Below are 20,794 nucleotides of genomic sequence, written 5' to 3'. Positions count from 1 at the left end.
AGTGGGTATGCCAACAAAGCCAGGACTGTAAGCCTGATTATTAACTGAGATGTGCAGGGCCAGAGATTTCACCTCTTCGTCTGTCCAATCGTCTCATAAATGTGTACACTGCTGGGGCACCTGAAAGGCTCAGTCGGTTAAGCCTCCGACTTCGGCTCAAGTCACGATCTCACAGTTTGTGAGTTCAAGCCCCGCATCGGGCTCTCTACTATCAGCACAGAGCCCACTTCAGATCCTCTGTGCCCTTCTCCTCTGCCCCTCCCCAGCTGTCTCTCTCTCAAAAATAAATAAACTTACAAAAAAAAAAAGGCGTACACTGCCTATGTGGGGGTTCTGTAAGACTGTATCCCATAGTTCTGAGCAACCAGAACTGTAATCACAAAATAAATGCACAATGAAAACTCCTGCCAGGGGAGAACTACACATTTTGATCCAATCTGAACCAGTATTTTCGATGCCTGCATACTTTCTGGAACAATTTTATCTACCACAAAGAATGAAGAAGTAAGCTCTCTTCCTGCTACTAAAGAACTAAACATTTATATAAAGAAATAACACTATATTGGGCTAAAACCAAGGACCCGGGCTGAGACCTAGCTCATCTTGGGTTCCTTCCACCATTTCATGATGATGTCATTCCACAGGCATTGGGATTTATAAATACTTTGAAGGTTTGCATTTTAATCTTTCATTTTTTTAATTAATTAATTTGCATTTTCATCTTTTAAATCTTGTTTGTTTTTGTAAGAGTAGGGGACAAAGGGAGCTAGGATGAAACTCTACCCTCTTAAAGCTTTCCTTAAATTACTATAAATTGAATCTCTATTCCAAGAGAGGCAACAAAATGTAATGGAAAGAGAGTGAACTTTGAGTTTGGCCAGAACTAGGTCCAAATCCCAGCTACCTTATATGGCTAGTGCGATAATTAAATAAAACAGGGACAAGGATTAGCACGTGTCATATGCTTAGGCAATGTTAGTTTCTTTTCCTCTAAGACTAATTAAAAGTGATGGCTGGTTGGTAAGACAAGGCAGAAAGCTAGACTTGAGGAAATCTGATGTTGGATAATCTACAAAATGCATACTAAATCTCATGGGGAAGTAGTCAAGAGTTCTGTTAGATTTGCCTATTCCAAGTATATATTTAGTATCCTAATAATTCACTGTGATCTTAGGGCTGCTTTTCTTAAATACAGTCTTATTTAATCATTTGTAGACTTTCACAGGTGTTGTAATTAAGTCAGAATTATAGAAGCAGAGAAAATGTAATATCAGCAATTACATAATACGTTAATGCAAAGTAGCTATGTGATCCACAAAAGTCACTTCCAAATTTGAGCTAAAAGATCTAGATTGGTTGTTTCAAGTCTTTAGAGAAAAAAAATAGTGTTGTAATGATAGACATCTATTTGCAAAGAACAGTCATTTCAAATAATAAACCACCCACTTAGGTTTTAAAAAGATGAACATATGGGAAGGGAGAAAAATAAAAAGGGAGAGAGAGAAGGAGATCACGAGAGTCTCTTAAAGACAGGGAACAAACTGAGGGTTGAAGGAGAGACGTACGTGGGAGACGGGTAAGATGGGTGACGGGTATTATGGAAGACAGCACTGGGTGTTATGTTTAAGTGCTGAATCACTAGGTTCTACTCCTGAAACCAATATTATACTGCATGTTAACGAACTACAATTTAAATACAAATTTGAATGAATGAATGAATGAATGAATGAATAAAACTAAAAACTCCATTTATCCAGGACAGCTGTCTTCACTGTCAAAATTCTCTGGGAAAATGAATTTTCACCACTGACGGTGCGCTGTAAGGATATGGCTTGGCACAATCAGAAGCCTTACTTAAATAACCTGCAGGCTAATATAACTAGCAGAAATGAGGAAAGAGATGTGTCTCAATTCTCTAAGGGATGTCCTAGGTATTACTTCATCTCATGAACTTAGTTGGGATCTGATTATGAACATATATACTAAGGCTAGGTACAAAAATGCTCTGCTCTCAAGGCAACTGTGACTGATATTGGCTTGGGCATCCCCTCGATTGTATCCACACGCACCTTGATTCATCAGAACTAGGCTTCCCGTGAGCAAGGCCATGCAGTTGGTGGGTTGGTGATTGTGGAGGTACTGAAATCCCCATCCTCTTCGGTATGAAGTTTCATACATATATCCCGAGACATTGGCAATCACTTCAAGAAACTTCTCCTGCTGTGTCTTACTCAAGTAGTTGTACAAGAAGTCATAGGCAGTGGCAAAACCAACCAGGGAGTGAGCAAGCGGGACTTCATCCCAAGGAGCGTCTTTCACCAGCCTGCAGAGGAAAAGCAACCACGTGACTGAGTGCAAGGGTCTTATAGCGTTCATCCCACTTTTCGAGTATCTGTTTCTTAGAAGGAAAGGGCACCACTGAAGACACAATCCAAGAGGTTTAGTGCCTCACAATTAGCTTCCTTCCACAGTAGACACAAGCATAAGGCTCATCTCATGGGAAACTTACAGAACAAATGATTTTTTTTCTCTCAGATTTCTGGCAACATCAAGATGCTGAGAATTTTTACTTTCGACTTTTTACTTTCGACGAGAGGTAGAAGGATATGGTCAAAGAGATCTAAAGCATATAACATGTAGTGGCAGGGCAAAATTCTCAGGAGTACCCATTTCACCAATACTCACCCTCCCCTTTTTACCTGTGTAAGAGGTTCTCAGTTTTATTCTTAGGGCTTCCTTGCCAAACCAGTGGAACATGTACATCCCATCTCATTTCCCCTAGGCAGGTCAAGGTGAAGGTATCACAGCCTATGAAATCTAGTTAAAGTGAGTGAAATGAACTGATTCTAACTCAGATTTCTACATCTTGTTCTTTCTCTTAAGATGAACGGCACTGCCTTTAGGTCCTCTGAGTAATAACTTCCAGAGAAATGTAAAAGCTGACCTGTGAAATATGAAACCGTCACTTTCTAGGAAGCCAACTTTCTGCTTAACTTGCTACATTATTCTGCAAGTGTTTTAATACTGTGTGGCCCGCATTACAGAGGAAGCTTTTTAAAAGGGATCTTTCACAATCACAATGCTACGGAACTATCCAGAAAGCCCAAACCATCTCAAGATGTATGTGACTAATCTCTAGGAGAAGGACACAAGTGAAGGAAGTGCTGTACGGTTGGGAGGTTGAAGAAAATTTTCGATTGGGGATTAAATGAAAGCTTAATATTTCTATGCCAGGAACCTCCTGACCTCTTGGCAATCTGGTGAAGCCTCAGCCTCTTTCTCAACGCTCTAAAATTCATAAGATAGAATACGTAGGGATATAAGGAAAACTATTACTTTGACATCTAACTATTAATACAGAGTTTTTAAAAATTGCCATCTCTGTGCTTCTTTATTATGGCACTAAAAACCAAGATTTAACAGTAGAGATAGGAACTACCATAATTTGTAAGTCGTGATGAGCATAAGCAAGAGTGTCTACAATACCTATAATGGGACACGAAAATATCTCTCTGCAACAAAGTTACAAGTTCTCCCAATATTACTATAGCGGTTACCTATGTACATCATTTGGAAGAAATGCTAAACTTCAGTTAGAGTCCATGAAAACTAAGATGCAGCATTTCTCCCATGCAAACCCCAGAGATCCCAGGACAAGGATACTTAAAAATGTTCTGAAAGGGGCACCTGAGCAGCTCCGTCAGCTGAGCGGCCAACTCTTGATTTCGGCTCAGGTCATGATCCCAAGATGATGGGTTCAAGCCCCACATCAGGCTCTGGGCTGACCATTCTCTCTCTCTTCACATACACACAAATGTCCTGAGAGACCACTTCCTCTAGACTATAGCCTTCTTTTAGGAGTTTGTATGAAAGACATGATCTTATGCTGGAGAGGATGTGGAGAAACAGGAACCCTCTTGCACTGTTGGTGGGAATGCAAATTGGCGCAGCCACTCTGGAAAGCAGTGTGGAGGTTCCTCAGAAAATTAAAAATAGACCTACCCTATGACCCAGCAATAGCACTGCTAGGAATTTACCCAAGGGATACAGGAGTACTGATGCATAGGGGCACTTGTACCCCAATGTTTATAGCAGCACTCTCAACAATAGCCAAATTATAGAAAGAGCCTAAATGTCCATTAACTGATGAATGGATAAAGAAATTGTGGTTTGTATACACAATGGAGTACTATATGGCAATGAGAAAAAATGAAATATGGCCTTTTGTAGCAACGTGGATGGAACTGGAGAGTGTGATGCTAAGTGAAATAAGCCATACAGAGAAAGACAGATACCATATGGTTTCACTCTTATGTGGATCCTGAGAAACTTAACAGAAACCCATGGGGGAGGGGAAGGAAAAAAAAAGAGGTTAGAGTGGGAGAGAGCCAAAGCATAAGAGACTGTTAAGAACTGAGAACAAACTGAGGGTTGATGGGGGGTGGGAGGGAGGGGAGGTGGGTAATGGGTATTGAGGAGGGCACCTTTTGGGATGAGCACTGGGTGTTGTATGGAAACGAATTTGACAATAAATTTCATATATTGAAAAAAAAAAAAAGACATGATCTTAATGTTGCCTTCTATGGTCACCCTGCAGAATTCCAACTAACAGTATCTCATTTCCCTTTGTCACTTTTTTTGTCCTCTTAGCATTTGTGTATGTATACATGTATGTATGTGTGATTGTGTATGTACATGTACATGTATATGTATGTATACATATACATATGTATATGTATCCTCTACCAGGTGTTAAGTTCTACAAGTGCAGGGTTTTACTTTTGCCTCTATTGTATTCACTATAGGATCCCTAACCCTACAACAGTGTCTGACACACCGCAGATACTCAGTAAACATTTTTGGAAAAAAAGGAAAAAAGAAGGAACAGGCCTACAAAACCAGGCCACACTGTTAACAGTGTGAAGAGTATGAATGCAAGCTCACTGTTAGGGAGTTAGGAACACAGTCTTCACTGACTCCTGGTGGTTGCTAAGCAAGCCAGGCAGAGTCCAGGCCATTTGTTTCCCAGCCCCTGTCTCTGCGCCATGTCACGATGCATCTATAAATGACAGCATACGTACCTGGCCATGGTAGAGCCGACATCAGTGAACCGCTACCATCGCCCCAATCCTGACACATCTGATTGACCAGGGAACTTATTTTCGTAGATCAAAGAACACTTATTATTATGACTCATCCTTCAGGAAGTATTATTATGCAATTTATGAAATTAGGCAAACTATGAAATCCCCAAGATGCCCCCATATACTTGCTTATTCCAGGCAGTTCCCAACTCAACAAAATGCTAGTATACTGACTTTGAAAAAAAGCTGATACCATCCAGCTCATCACTGTATCATTATGAAATCTGACCTGTAAGAGTTATATTTCTAAAAGGTTATCTAAATACTTTACCAACACAATTTGACCCAGCCACAGATTCAAGGTGCAATGATGGGAGAGAGCATATTTTACTATCATGGAAACCAAAGGAAATTTGCTTCTAGCACATGGATAGCCGCAAAGTAACTATCTGATTCAATGTGACTCTCACTACTGGTCAGCAAATCTACTGGAAAAGTTGGTTAAGTGGTGAATCATTAAAAAAAAAGATACAGGTATTAATCTATGAATTTTACTTCAGATTAACATATCCGTATGTACATACATTCATTAATCTTTTGAAGGTGAGATAAAAGCCTTTTTTAAAAAAAAATGTGAGGGTCGCCTGGGTGGCTCAGTTGGTTGGGCGACCGACTTCGGCTCAGGTCATGATCTCACAGTCTGTGAGTTCGAGCCCCGCATCGGGCTCTGCGCTGACAGCTTGGAGCCTGGAGCCTGTTTCAGATTCTGTGTCTCCCTCTCTCTCTGACCCTCCCCCATTCATGCTCTGTCTCTCTATGTCTCAAAAATAAATAAACGTCAAATGAAAAAAATTTTTTTTAATTAAAAAAATAAGTAAATAAATAAAAAATAAAAAAAAAATGTGAGTCTAAAGATTGGTTTCATTGTTCTTTCCTGCAAAGAACACACACAACACATCATCATAATTGCAAGCTTTAGTTTCTTTATAATATAGAAATCAAAGATATTTGTGAAGGAATGCAGAATCCTTCCAGATTTGCATGTTTTTCCCTAACCTTTTACAAATCTCATCCACAGTAAATTATATGATAGCAATCTTTTACAGTAAGTCATTCCAAAGCATTTAAGTTAGTTTTAGAAACACTAAGTTTTTTCTTTTTGAACTCCTACTTACTCACATAATATTAAAATTGTGTAACTAAAGTATTGATGGCATTGGCATAAAGTCATTTGAGAATACAACTGGTATTTGCAAAAACACTTCACTCTGCTGGTGGGAACAGAGATGAATGGACATAGCAGAGGACAGCTGACCAACCTTGACATTTAGCATTTTGTGAGAGTTGCTGCCAGATGACACAAGGAATGGAGGCTAATTTCACTGGCGAGTCAGTTAAGAGGGGGGTTAGAGAAATGTTTACTGTAGCCCTCTTTTTATAAACTATACCTTCTTCCCTTACGGGCCATTCTTAAAGTAAGGTCCATGGATCTCCAGGGCCTTAGAGACTCTTTGAGGAAATCCTCAAGTAAAAATTAGTTTCCTGATAATACAAATACATTATATGCTGACATTTGCACTGATGGTGCCACAGCACTTACAGGTTAAAAACACTGGCACCTTAAGCAAGAGTGCAGCAGAGGTACCAAACTGCTCTAGCAATCCTTGCCTGATTCTGCATACTGTCATGAACTCTAAGCTACACACACAGACACACACACAGGCCAGTTTCACTTAAGAATATTCTTCATAAAGGGGGCACCTGGGTGGCTCAGTCAGTTAAGTGTTTGACTTAGGCTCAGGTCACGATCCCACAGTTTGCAAGTTTGAGCCCCCTTTGGGCTCTGTGCTGACAGCTTGGAGCCTGCGTGGGATTCTCTGTCTCCCCCGTTCTCTGCCTCTCCCCTGCTTGTGCTCTCTCTCTCCCTCAAAAATAAATAAACATTAAAAAAAATTAAAAAAAAGAATATCCTTGATAAAGTGTAAAGATGATTAATTTTATCAAATCTTTGAGTATATCTCTTTTCCATATTCTGTGTGATGAAATGAAAACTATGTAAAAAGCACAGTGGACACCAAAGTGCAGTAACTATCACAATGAAAAGAAACTATGCATTAAGAGCTGAAGTAGCTCCTTTTTTTTTTTTTCCATGAAACATCATTTTTTAGGTGAGAAAATGACAAACTGACAAATTGCAATTATTTAGACTTAGGTATTTAAGTGGAAGTTTTCTTGAAGATGAAGAAGCCTGCCGGCTCAAAGAAAATTGAAAGCCTTTGCTGCCAATGACTAAATTGGAGCTTCCAAGAGAAAATAAGAATTTTAGAAAACGTGTATCTACCATGTACTTAAGAGTTTACCAATGCATAAAAGTTTTTCTGATGAGGTCAGTAATAACAAATGTGATTTTTTTTTAATTTTTTTTTCAACTTTTTAATTTATTTTTGGGACAGAGAGAGAGAGAGAGCATGAACGGGGGAGGGGCAGAGAGAGAGGGAGACACAGAATCAGAAACAGGCTCCAGGCTCCGAGCCATCAGCCCAGAGCCTGATGCGGGGCTCGAACTCACAGACCGCGAGATCGTGACCTGGCTGAAGTCAGACGCTTAACCGACTGCGCCACCCAGGCGCCCCAAATGTGATTTGTTTTTATACTGTATAACTAAATACATCAACACTTGGAAGGCTGGAATAACTCAGCAAGCAAACATTCAAAATAAAAAAGGCAAGGTATTATAAAACCATGCACAGATAAAAGATCCCCTGGACGTGCAAAATCTACCAATGGATTAGTCTACTAATTAAAAGATGGGAGTTCATTAACATGGCTTCAGATCCCATGCTTTTATGAATCAGAGTCCATTTAAAACCAACTTTTATGCAACTACTACTTGTCAACTTCTAGTATAGAATCAAAGAATGTCCATAATTTTCTGAAAAGATTCTTAAAAACTCTGTCCTTTTCAAGCACATACTGATACGAAGCGGTTGTGTTTTCTTCATATACAGAAACCAAAACACCACACTGCGACAGACTGAATACAGCAGACATGCAAAATCTGCAAGAATGAGCAACCAAGATCTCTTTTGTGCTAAATGCTTTGTTTTAAAAAAGCATAGTTATTTCTTCCTAAAATTATGTTAATGCTAAGACAAAATGGACCTCTCACCCTAAAAGGAAAAAAAATGAACCTTTAAAATGAACACATACATATTTTAAACATCTTTCGGCTTTAATTTTTAATATAGTAAATATCAATAGGTATAGTCTTCACAAAGCTCTTTGATGTTTTCATTAATTTTTAAGAGTGTAAAAGAGTTCTGACTCTAAAAAGTTTTTAAAAAGCTGCCTAGACCACTTTCAGAGATAAGTTTAAGTGAATTTATGTGAAACAGAAGGATACGAACACAAAAATGAACTATCAATGGCCTGGGTTGGGGGTACGGTGTTGGTGAGGAGAGGAACAGAGGTTATCAAGATGCGCTGCTTCCATGAATCAAGATGGCTACAAAAGGAAGAAAAGTGGCATAAAAATCTTTCCAAAATGCAATAGCTTCATTGATCCAAATTTTTATAATAGTTTTATATGAACAGATTGCCTCCATTATCATAAACGCCTTTTGAACCATCTATTATGCACAGAGTACAGTGGGCATTCTAAGAAGTCATACTTAAAATTGGACAGTTCACTTGATAAAACGAGTAAAAAGAAGCTTAATAATAATATTGGCAGCTATTTTTATTTCTATAGATTTATGATCAAATGACTGCATTTAAATATTTTTCTTATAGCTCTAATAGATACATAGTCTTTCAAAATAACCATCTGTGAAAAGATTAACATTTAGTATTACAAGGTTCACAGAATACTCTACTTTTATGTTATTTCACTTACACAAACACTGTTAAGGTAAATGCTTGGAATAACAGAAGTTTGGTGTTTAAAATCTAAGAGGGGTCAAAAAAATCACTGATATTTATTTAAATGAATCAATAGTATAGAAAAAATAAATACTAGAAACAATGGGACAACTCGTAACTCCCTTTACAATGTTATCATGGTTATTAGTCCTGTTTTCTAGCACATTTTACAGCCTAACAATTTTATGTCATACTTTTCCATAGGTAACTATATCTTGAAGGTCATGATTTGATCCATGGTATAGGCAAATTCATACATTTTTATAAGCATGTTTAAATGAAGCTCTACTGCTTGTTTAGCTTTTACAAAAAGCAGAACTCAAAAACAATCCTTTTTCTCATTTTGAGATAACATTTAGTTTTATTAACCTATAAAATATTTAGTAAATTCATACAGAAAATTCATGTTAAAAAATCTGGCTTAGGGGCTTTCGGGTGGCTCAGTCGGTTAAGCATCCAACTTCGGCTCAGGTCACGATCTCACAGTTCACGAGTTCGAGCCCCATGTCAGGCTCTGTGCTGACCCCTCAGAGCCTGGAGCCTGCTTTAGATTCTTTGCCCCTCCCCCGCTCCTGCTCTGTCTGTCTCTCTCTCTCTCTCTCTCAAAAATAAACATTAAAAAAATTTTCTTTTTATGTTAACAAAATCTGGTTTTAGACACTTGATATTTATAGCAATATAAATTTAAGAAAAATGAAAGAAGCTTTAAAATAATTAGGAATTTAAATGTAGAACATAGCAATGAACACTTCAGAAATTATTCCCAAGGGTAAACTTTACAGGCTGGAGCAGTACCAACTTCACTTTTACCAGCTTCACGGCTGTTGTGTCTACTGTATATTAGCCACACCTCTGCCTACTGGGTGCCCTGGGTCACACCACCCAAATATGCCAAAATAAGGTCAATTCTACCTTAAGATGTAAATTAGTCTATTCACTCTAAAAGCACCCTGAAGACAGTAATCTGATAGAAAGTCATTCAGTTTTCAATCAATTGCCTTTGTGTGCTTAGAAACAACTTCCAATAAGTTAGGAGAATCATGTAGTACCACTGTTTTTAAAACATGACTAATGGCAGCTGTGATTCATCTTTTTTCCTTCCGTAAGTTAAACATGAAAACTAACTATGAATGTTAAATGTCAGTAATACATTAAATATTGTAACTTATTCCTATAAAATTTAGCCAAAGGAAGTGGATTTCTAAGCCGTGTGGCCTTGCCTGTGAAGCACACTGGGGCCTCGACAGTGACTTTCCAAGGAGAGCAGAATAAACCTGGAATTTAGAGAGACTTGATGTGGGGGCCTCTGAGTGGGTGGCCAGGTATCCAAGGGGCACATTCAGCTAAATTCTGGCCTGCCTTGGTGTCCATATTCCAAGTGTTTGATCAGGTGGCTAAGAGTGGCATTTGCATCATCAAGCAAAATTCACTATTTATACCTGGGAGGAAACAGAGATGTTGTACTTCATATTAAGCACATGGCATGTGCCAAGCCCTTTATGTACTTTATTTCATCTAATCTTCAAAACTCACATTAGGTATTACATGTCCATTTTATAAGCTGTAAAAGTAGTATTTAGAGACAGGAAAATTACATGCTTAAGATCACACAGTTAAGTTAAATGGGTGGAGCCAAGAATGGCATCCAAGATCATCTGAATCTAAAATCATTTTACTTCTTTGTGAGGAAAAGCACAGTGCTTTCAAAGAAAAGTCACCAAGTTTGCAATAAGAACCCGGCCAAGGGACGCCTGGGTGGCGCAGTCGGTTAAGCGTCTGACTTCAGCCAGTTCACGATCTCGCGGTCCGTGAGTTCGAGCCCCGCGTCAGGCTCTGGGCTGATGGCTCGGAGCCTAGAGCCTGTTTCCGATTCTGTGTCTCCCTCTCTCTCTGCCCCTCCCCCGTTCATGCTCTGTCTCTCTCTGTCCCAAAAATAAATAAACGTTGAAAAAAAAAATTAAAAAAAAAAAAAAAAAAAAAAAGAACCCGGACAGAAGAAAGTTCTAGAGTTAATAGACCTACCAAGAGCCAGGCAGAAGGGCACTTAGGCTGAAATACATTACAGGGTTCCAAGTCCTGCCATTTTCATGACACCAAGGCAGATACAAGGCAAGAAATGTGGGGGGGAAAAGGCAGACATTAGAAGAGATACCATGATTCTGTGTCTATATGGTTGCTCAACACCCACCCAAGGAACATGAGATACCAATCATGAAGAATGCCTGAAACAACTCTTTCTCTCTCCACAGACATCCACTGAGCCTGGGGCTCCCAATATTCTACTCCAGGTACGGTTGGTGAAGGGGATAGTGGGCCTGAACTTGCATGCTCAGAACCTTTAGCCCCTTAAGCAGGACAGGGCTACAATAAACAGAAATGGTCAGTGAGCTTCCTTTTTAACATCTACTTTATTCCCTACTTGGTAAAAAGTATTGCTGGAAGGAATATATATACATTAAGAGATCTTCAGGAAAAATATCTTATCACCCCTAAAAAATAAAAGACATTTTCTCCCACTATCTGTATTTCTATATTCATTAAGTTACTGGATTCAGTACAGCAAAACATTACCACTTAATTTCATTTTAAAGATGAGAATTCAGTATCCCAAATTTTAAAATCTAAAATACAAAAATTTAGTTTAGGTTGGCTTCACTCAAGCAGAATATTGAGGAATCACTTATGTGAAAGCAGAAATTAAAGAGAATATTCTTTTTTACTTAAGAAAATATTCTAAATAATGTGTAGAGAAAATTAATTAATTTGAATGTCAAAATATACCAAGCTAAATGAGTAGTGTTGTTAAATGGGAAAAGGCACTGCTATGCCATTATTCCAATGTTTAGTTCACTGACACAAGTCTTAACCAAACATCCAAGTGTGCCATCCAAGCATAATCTATTTAAATAGAATCAAATAGCTTTTATTATTGTAATCCCTTTTAGCTGACCAGTGGGCTAGTGTCCAGCCTGGGCTAGTGTCCAGCCTGAAAAGATAAGGGGGAGAAACATGATAGGCAAGATGATTCGAATTTGATAACAAGACCTCTGTTTCATTGGAATGGCAGAGCTCAAAGGACCCTAGTCCTTACCTATCAAATTCTAATGAGAAACTATCAAAGAACCCATTATAATGGAAAAATTGTGAAACCTACAAAGAATAGGAGAGAATAACACAGACTTGCCTATATTGTTCACAAAGTTTATTCGAATGATTTTTGCACATTTAAAAAAGTATCTTGGTATTTTATAAGTAGAAACACACTTATATGTTACACACATACACATTTATACGTTAACAATGTAAAATACGTTTCAAAGGGTTCAGCAGGACAGCTTATTGCGTCATTGCTTCAGTCAATGACTATGCAAGCATACAACGATCATGTAAGAAACAATGCCTTAAAATCGTCAACTTGATTACAAAAATTAAGCATGCAAGAATAGCCAAGGAGGTCAATTAAAAGAACAATGATGGAGGGTAACTAGCTCAGCAGAGAAGAAAACATGCTCTAAAGATTCACTAATCAAAACAGAGTGGTACTGACATATGAACAGAAAGACACACAAATGAAGCAAAACAGAAATGTGGAAATTTGGCACATGATAAAGGTGGCATCAAAAATCAACAGGAAAAAGAAGTATCTTTAAACAAGTTTCTTGGAACAACTGGACAGTCATTTGAAAAAAGATAAAACTGAATCCAAACCTCATGGAATACAACAAAATAAACTCTAAATAAATTAGGCCTCTAAATGTAAAACATGAAATCACAGTACTCTTAGAAGAAAAAATGGATGAATTCCTTTGTGACCTAAGGAAGGAAAACCTTTCCAACCATGACTCAAAAACAGAAAGCACAGAAAAATAAAGTGATCGTTTTGGCCATATAGAACTTTAAAAAGAACTTTTGCATAGGGGAAAAAAATACCACAAGCAAAGTCAAACACAAATAACAAATTGGGAAAAAATACCTGCATCATATACCTTGAATACAACTACACTTATCCAAACATACAAAAAACTCTTAAAATTAAAAAAAAAATCATAATGTCATTAGAAAAATGAACAGAAAACAAGACAGTTAACAAAAAAGAAAGGTAAATATATCTCCCCTCCCAAATTCTCATCTCATAATAAAAGAAATGTAAATTAAATCAACAATAAGGTAACATCCAGATTAGTAAAATATCAAACTATGACAAACACTCTAGTAAAAGCTGTAGAGAAATGAGGTCACTGTCAAAATGCTGTTAGAGGTGCAAAATAGTACAAATCCTATAGGGTAGAGTTTAGCAATAATTTAACAAAATTATACAAACATTTTATCTTTTGACCTACTTCTATTACTTACAGAAATACAGCTCCACAAAGACAAAAGCACATATGTACAAGGTTGTTTTCTCAAGGATCGGATGTAATAGGATTCTGATATGGCACATTGTGAACTATGTAAATGTTTCAAATATTTCAAATTAAATATATGTCAAATAAATACTAAAGTGAAATGAATGTTTGGGATTTGATTCAAAACGAAATGAACAAACAGGGCAATATGTTCCCCAAAAGAATGAGATAAATCTCTAGGAAGCAATCTTAATGAAATACAGATGAATGCTTGCCTGATAGAGAGTTTAAAATAATAGTCATAAAGATGTTTACCAAAGTCAGGAGGGCAATGTATGAAATAAGTAAGCATTTCAACAAAAAGAAAATATTAAAAGTACCAAACGGAAATCACAGGGCTGAAAAATATAACAATGAAACCGAAAAATTTGATAGAAGGATTCATCAGCAGACTAGCTCAAGTGGAAAAAAGGAACAGTAAACTTAGAGACAGGGTAGTGGAATTCATCCAGCCAGAGAAGAAAAAAAAAGAAAAAAAGGAAAGATAGCTTAAGGGACTTCAAGGACACTATGAAGAGGACCAATAGAAACATTATAGTGGTATCAGAAAGAAAAAAGGGAGAAAGGGACAGAAGTTTATTCAAAGAAATAATGGCTAAATTGGGGGAGAAATGAACAGACATCCAGATACAGATAGCTCAAAGGGTTAAAAAAAGATGAATCTAAAGAGACCCACAAGATACATTTAAATTGTCAAAAATAAAAGATAAAGAAAGAATCATAAAGTAGCAATAGAAAAGTAAGTCGTTAACATACTTAGGAACCCCCCTAAGACTATGAGCAGATTTATCTGCAGAAACCTTTCAGGTCAGAAGGGAGTGGGATGACATATTCAAAATGTTTTAATAATAATACTAACAACAACAACAACAACAACAACAAAGACCCTGCCAATCAAAAAATACTCTACCCAGCAAAGTCATCCTTCAGAAATGAAGAAGAGATAAAGCTGACCAAAACAAAAGCTGAAGGAGCTCATCACCACTAACCAGCCTTACAGGAAGTATTAAAGGGAATTCTTCAAGTTGAAACGAAAGGATGCTAATTACTAACACGAAGACATAGGAAAGTATAAAACTCACAGGTAAAAATAAATATATACCCAAATTCAGAATACTCTAATGTTGTAATGGTTGTGAGTAGATCACTTAGAACTTTAGTATAAATTTTAAAAGAACATAAAAAATAATTATATAATAATTTTTTAATAGATGCACAATATTTAAAAATGTAAATGGGGGTAAAGAAATGTAAATTTTGACATCAAAAACATAAAATGTGGTGGGGAAGAGTATAAAAATGTAGAGCTTTTGTATATGTTAAAAGTAAAGTTATCAGGGGTGCCTGGGTGGCTCAGTCAGTTAAGTGTCCTGACTTCAGCTCAGGTCATAATCTCACTGTTTCAAGTTTGAGCCCGCGTCAGACTCTGTGCTGATGCCTCAAATGGTAACAAGAGACAAAGAAGGTCGATACATAATGATAAAGGAGTCAATTCACCAAGACGATATAACATTTATAAGTATGCACCTAATGTAGAAACACCTAAATGTATGAAGCAAATATTAACAGATCATTAGCAATACAGTAATCAGCAATGAACAGCAATACAGTAATAGTAGGAAATTTCAATACCCCACTTTCAACAATGAATAGATCATCCAGACAAAAAAAAAATCAGTAAGGAAAATTGTACTTAAACTACACATTAGACCAGATGACTCCACATATGCATCTAGAAAACATTCCATCCAACAGTAACAGAATACACAGTCTTCTCAAGCCCATGTGGAACATTCTCCAGCATAGATCATATGTTAGGTCACAAAACAACTCTTAATAAATTTAAGAAAATTGAAATCATAGTAAGCATCTTTTCTTGTTTTAAATGTTTATTTTTGAAAGAGAGAGAGACAGAGTGTGCATGGGGGAGGGGTGGAGAGAGAGGGAGACACAAAATCCGAAGCGGGCTCCAGGCTCTGAGCTGTCAGCACAGAGCCCGACTCGGGGCTCGAACTCATGGACCACGAGATCATAACCTGAGCCCAAGTCAGATGCTTAAATGACTGAGCCACCCAGGAGCTGGAGCAGTAAGCATCTTTTCCAACCACAATGGTATAAAACTGGAAATCAATTATAGATGGAAATTAAACAACATGCTCCTAAGTAACCAGCGAGTTAAAGATGAAAACAAAAGGAAAATAAAAAAACACCTTGAGACAAATGAAAATGGAAACACAACATACCAAAACATATTGGATACAGCAAAAACTGTTCTAAGAGGGAGGTTCACAGAGGTGCCTAGGTGGCTCAGTTGGTTAAGTGGCCAACTCTTTATTTTGGCTCAGGTCATGATCTCATGGTTCATGAGTTTGAGCCCCACATCAGGCTCTACGCTGACAGTTGTGGGCCTGCTTGGGATTCCCTCTCTCCCTCTCTCTCTGTTCCTCCCCCACTTATGCTCTCTCTTAAAAATAAATAAACTTAAAACATTTTTTAAATAAAAATATAAGAGGGAAGTTCACAGCGATAAAAGCCTACACTAAGAAAAAAGAAAGCTCCCCAATAAACAAGCTAACTTTACATCTCAAGGAATTAGAAAAAGAACAAATTAAGTCCAAAATTAATGGACATATGGAAATAATGAAGATGAGGCAGGAATAAATAAAACAGAATAAAAAGACCATAGAAAAGATCAATGAAACTAAGAGCCGTTTTTTTTTTAAAGATAATATTGTCCAACCTTTAGACTAATAAAAAGCAAGGAAGACTCAAAATCAGAAATGATAGATGTTACAACTGATGACACAAAAATACCAAGGCTCATAAGAAATTACTATGAACAGGGTGCCTGGGTGGCTCAGTTGGTTAAACGTCAGACTTTGGAACTGGTCACGATCTCAGGGGATCATGAGTTTGGGTCCCGCATTGGGCTCTGTGCTATACTGACAACTCTAAGCCTGGAGCCTATTCCAGATTCTGTGTACACATGTCCCTCTGTCTCTCTCTGCCCCTCCCCCACCTTTGTCTCTCAAAAATAAACATTAAAGAAATTTGTTTTAAAGAAATCACTATGAACTATTATACACCAACAAATTAGATAACCTAAAGGAATAGACAAATTCCTAGAAATACACAACCTACCAAGACTGAACCATGAAGAAACAGAAAATCTGAACAGACCAACTACTAGCAAGATTTAATCAGTAATCAAAAAGCTCTCAGCAAAGAAAAGTCCAGGACTAGATAGTTTCACTGATGAATGCTTTCAAACATTTAAAGAATTGAAACCAATTCTGTTCCAACTCTTTCAAAAAAATAAAAGAGAATGGAATACTTCCAAACTCATTTTATGAGGTCAGCATTAGCCTGATACCAAGGGAAGACAAGAACATTGTAAAAAAAAAAAGAAAATTATAGGCCAATATCCCTGATGAACATAGATTCAAAAATCCTCAACAAAATATTGGCAAATTGAATTCAATGGCACATTAAAAAGATCATCACCATGACCAAGTAGGATTTATTTTAGGGATGGAGGGATGGCTCAATATGTAAAAATCAATAAATGTGATACACCACATTTACTAAAATGAAGGTAAAAATCATATGATCACTTCAACAGATGAAGAAAAAGCATTTGACTAAATTCAGTATCTTTTTATCATAAAAGTTCAACAAACTGGGTATAAAAGGAACATACCTAAACATAATAAGAGCCATATATGACAAGCCCACAGCTAACATTACACTCAACAGGGAAAAGTTAGAAGCTTTTCCTCTAAGATCAGGTACAAAACAATGATGCCGATTCTCACCATTTTTATTCAATGTAATGTCAGAAGTACTAGCCAGAGCAGGGGTGCCTGGGTGGCTCAGTCAGTTAAGCGTCCAACTTCGGCTCAGGTCATGATCTGAGTTGGTAAGTTGGAGCCCCACACTGGGCTCTGTGCTGACTGCACAGAGCCTGGAGCCAGCTTTGGTTCTGTGTTTCCCTCTCTCAGCCCCTTACCCACTCAACTTTGTGTGTGTGTCTTTCTCAAAAATAAATAAACATTAAAAAAAAAGAAGTACTAGCCAGAGCAATTAGGCAAACAAAAAAAAAAAAAACAAAAAACAAAAAAAAAAAAAAAAGAAAAGAAAAAGAAGAAGAAGAAGAAGAAAAAGAAAAAGAAAAAAAAGAAAGAGTATCCAAATCAGAAGGAAGTAAAGCTGCCTCTATTTAAAGATGACATGATATTATATAAAGGACACTTTATAGGTATCTTTTAGGGATACTTAAAGATTCCACCAAAAAAAACCCAAAAAAGCAAAAAAACAAAAAACAAAACAACCAAACAAATCTGTTAAAATTAATAAGTGAATTCAATAAAGTTGCAAGATACAAAATCAATTTATAAAAATCAGCTGTTTCTGTACACTAACAACTATCAGAAAGAGAAATTAAAAAAAACATTTATAATAGCATCAAAAAATACTTAGGAATAAATTTAATCAGGTAAGTGATCTCAACACTGAAAATTATAAAACATTGATGAAAGAAATTAAAGAACATACAAATACATGGAGAACTATCCCATGCTCATGAATTGAAATAACTAATATTGTTTAAAATGTCCATACTATCCAAAACCACTCATAGGTTCAATGCAATCCCCATCAAAATTCCAAAGGCATTTTTCACAGAAATAGAAAAAAAAATCCTAAAATTCATAGGAAACCACAAAAGACTGAATAGACTAAGCAGTCTTGAGAAAGAACAACAAGCTGGAGGCATCATCACACTTCCTGATTTCAAATAGTATTACAAAGCCACAGTAATCAGACAGTATTGTCCTGGCATAAAAACAGACATATAGACCAATGGAGAATAGACAGCCCAGAAATAAACCCATGCGTATACAGCAAATTAGTTTCTGACAGAAGAGACAAGAATATACAATAGGGAAAGAATAGTGTCTTCAATGGATGGTGTTGAGAAAACCGGATAGCTTCACGCAAAGGAACTATACTGAATCTCTATCTTATACTGTACACAAAAATCAACTCAAAATGGATCAAACTTGAACATAAGAACTAACACCATAAAACTACTAGGAAAAAAACAGCAAAAATGCTCTCTGATACCGGTCTTAGTAAGGCTATTTTGGATTTGACACCAAAAGCACAAGCACATAGGACATCAAAACCAAACGCTTCAGAAAAAAAAAAAAAATAGCAAAGGAAACCATCAGCAAAATGAAAAGGCAACCTATGGGATTCAAGAAAATATTTGCAAAATACTTATCTGATAATGGGTTAATATCCAAGATATATAAGGAACTCACACAACTTAAAAAAATAATAATAATAACCCAATTAATAAATGGGCAGAGGAACTGAACAGACATTTTCCCAAACAATGTATAAAAACAGGCAACAGGGGCGCCTGGGTGGCGCAGTCGGTTAAGCGTCCGACTTCAGCCAGGTCACGATCTCGCGGTCCGAGAGTTCGAGCCCCGCATCGGGCTCTGGGCTGATGGCTCAGAGCCTGGAGCCTGTTTCCGATTCTGTGTCTCCCTCTCTCTCTGCCCCTCCCCCGTTCATGCTCTGTCTCTCTCTGTCCCAAAAAAAAATAAATAAACGTTGAAAGAAAAAAAAAATTAAAAACAGGCAACATGTAAATGAAAAGGTACTCAAATCATTAATCACCAGGAAAATGCAAATCAAAACCACTACGAGACATCACCTTACACCTATTATAATGGCTGTTATCAAAAAGACAAGAAAAAAACGCTGGTGAGAATGTGGAGAAAAGGGAATTTTCCTACACTGCTGGTGGGAATGTAAACTGATACAGACACATGGAAAATGGAATAGTTTTTCCTCAAAAAATTAAAAACAGAAATACCCTATGATCTACCAATCCCACTTCTGGGTAAATATGCGAAGGGAACTAAATCAATATGTTGCAGAGATATCTGTACTCTCATGTTTATTGCAGCATTATTCACAATACCCAAGGTATGGAAGCAACCCATGTCCATCAGCAGAGGAATGGATAAAAAAAATTTGACACACACACACACACACACACACACACACACACAAGAATATTATTCAGCCATAAAAAGAAATTTATCATCTGTGACAAGATGGATGAACCTGGAGGACATTAAGTGAAATAATTCACACAGAGAAAGACAAATACTACATAGTATAACTTCTATGTAAAATCTTAAAAATAAAAAAGTCAAACTCACAGGAACAGGGTAGAATGATGGTTGCCAGGGTCTAGGGAGCAGGCAAAACAAGGAGAGGCTAATAAACAGGTACAAATTTTCAGCTATAATATGAATAAGGTCTGAGGAGCTAAAGTGTAACATAGGGACTATGGTTGACACAACTGTATTGCATAATTGAAATTTGCTAAGAGCGTAGAACTCAAGTGTTCTCATTTTAAAAAAGGTAAATATGTGAGGTGATGGATGTGTTAATTAATTGGATGATGGGTATTTTTCCACAATATATACGCATGTCAAATCATCATGCTGTACACCTTAAATACATTACAATTTTACTTTTCAATTATACCTCAATAAAGGTGAAAAAAATTGAATGTGAAATAAAGAATTTTAAGATAAATTAAAAGGTGACAGAATTTGTTACCAGCAAGCTTGTGCTAAATGAAATGGTAAAAGATTTCCTTCAGGCTGATGGAAATGATAAATGAAAACCAGACTCTATTCAGAGGAATCAAGAATACCAAAAAGGATAACCATGGGGGCAAATATAAAAAGACATTTTTCTCTAATATTTATATTTATATATGTGTATGGATAGTCATTCATTCTAAACTTTTAAGAAAGATGAGTGTCTGTTTGAAGAGAATATAAGTAACAATGGAATGTGAAGTCTGCAACAAATGTAGAAGCATAATATATTATAGGAGCAAAAAGGGGAGGGGAAGTAAATAGAATTATACTGCTGTAAGGTTTCTACATTTTTTCTGATGTATAATTTGTATCTTGTAAATAATGTAATTCATAGCAAGCACTGGGGTAACTCAAAGTAGTATAGCTAAAAGCCAAAAGAAACAATAGAACGAAATACTAAAAAATGCCTTACATAAAAGAGGACAGGAGAGGAAAAACAGAGGAACAAAAACAGAAGGGATAAATAGAAAACAAATACCAAGTTAGTACACTTGAACCCAATCATCAATGATTACAGTATACGTAAACAGACAAATCCACCATGTAAAAAGATTGCCAGGCTGTATTTAAAAAAAGCAAAATGGAAACTTACAGATACAACAAACAGATTTTAAGCAAAGGATGAGAAAAGATAAACACTGAGAAAAAATGTGGGAATGGTTATATTAATGTCAATGTAGGCTTTGAGATA

At 36.7% G+C, this 20,794-nt stretch overlaps 1 protein-coding gene across 6 annotated transcripts in view; it reads right to left on the bottom strand.

The window, feature by feature from the left end:
• DSE (dermatan sulfate epimerase) overlaps nucleotides 1-20,794 on the bottom strand; it is a 105,083-nt gene that overhangs the window by 32,738 nt on the left and 51,551 nt on the right. For 5 of the 6 annotated variants that reach the window (XM_045057929.1, XM_019831105.3, XM_003986481.6 and 2 more), the window contains one exon: nucleotides 2,070-2,323. In XM_045057929.1, the coding sequence (XP_044913864.1) occupies nucleotides 2,070-2,323 (254 nt within the window). Of the gene's footprint in view, nucleotides 1-2,069; nucleotides 2,324-20,794 lie in introns of those variants that run through there. The other variant, XM_045057930.1, reaches the window with a different exon arrangement.

Source organism: Felis catus, chromosome B2, assembly GCF_018350175.1.
Source record: "Felis catus isolate Fca126 chromosome B2, F.catus_Fca126_mat1.0, whole genome shotgun sequence".
Classification (NCBI taxonomy): Eukaryota; Metazoa; Chordata; class Mammalia; order Carnivora; family Felidae; genus Felis; species Felis catus.
Note: the sequence above shows the minus strand (reverse complement) of the source record. Positions and strands in the feature narration are given on the sequence as shown.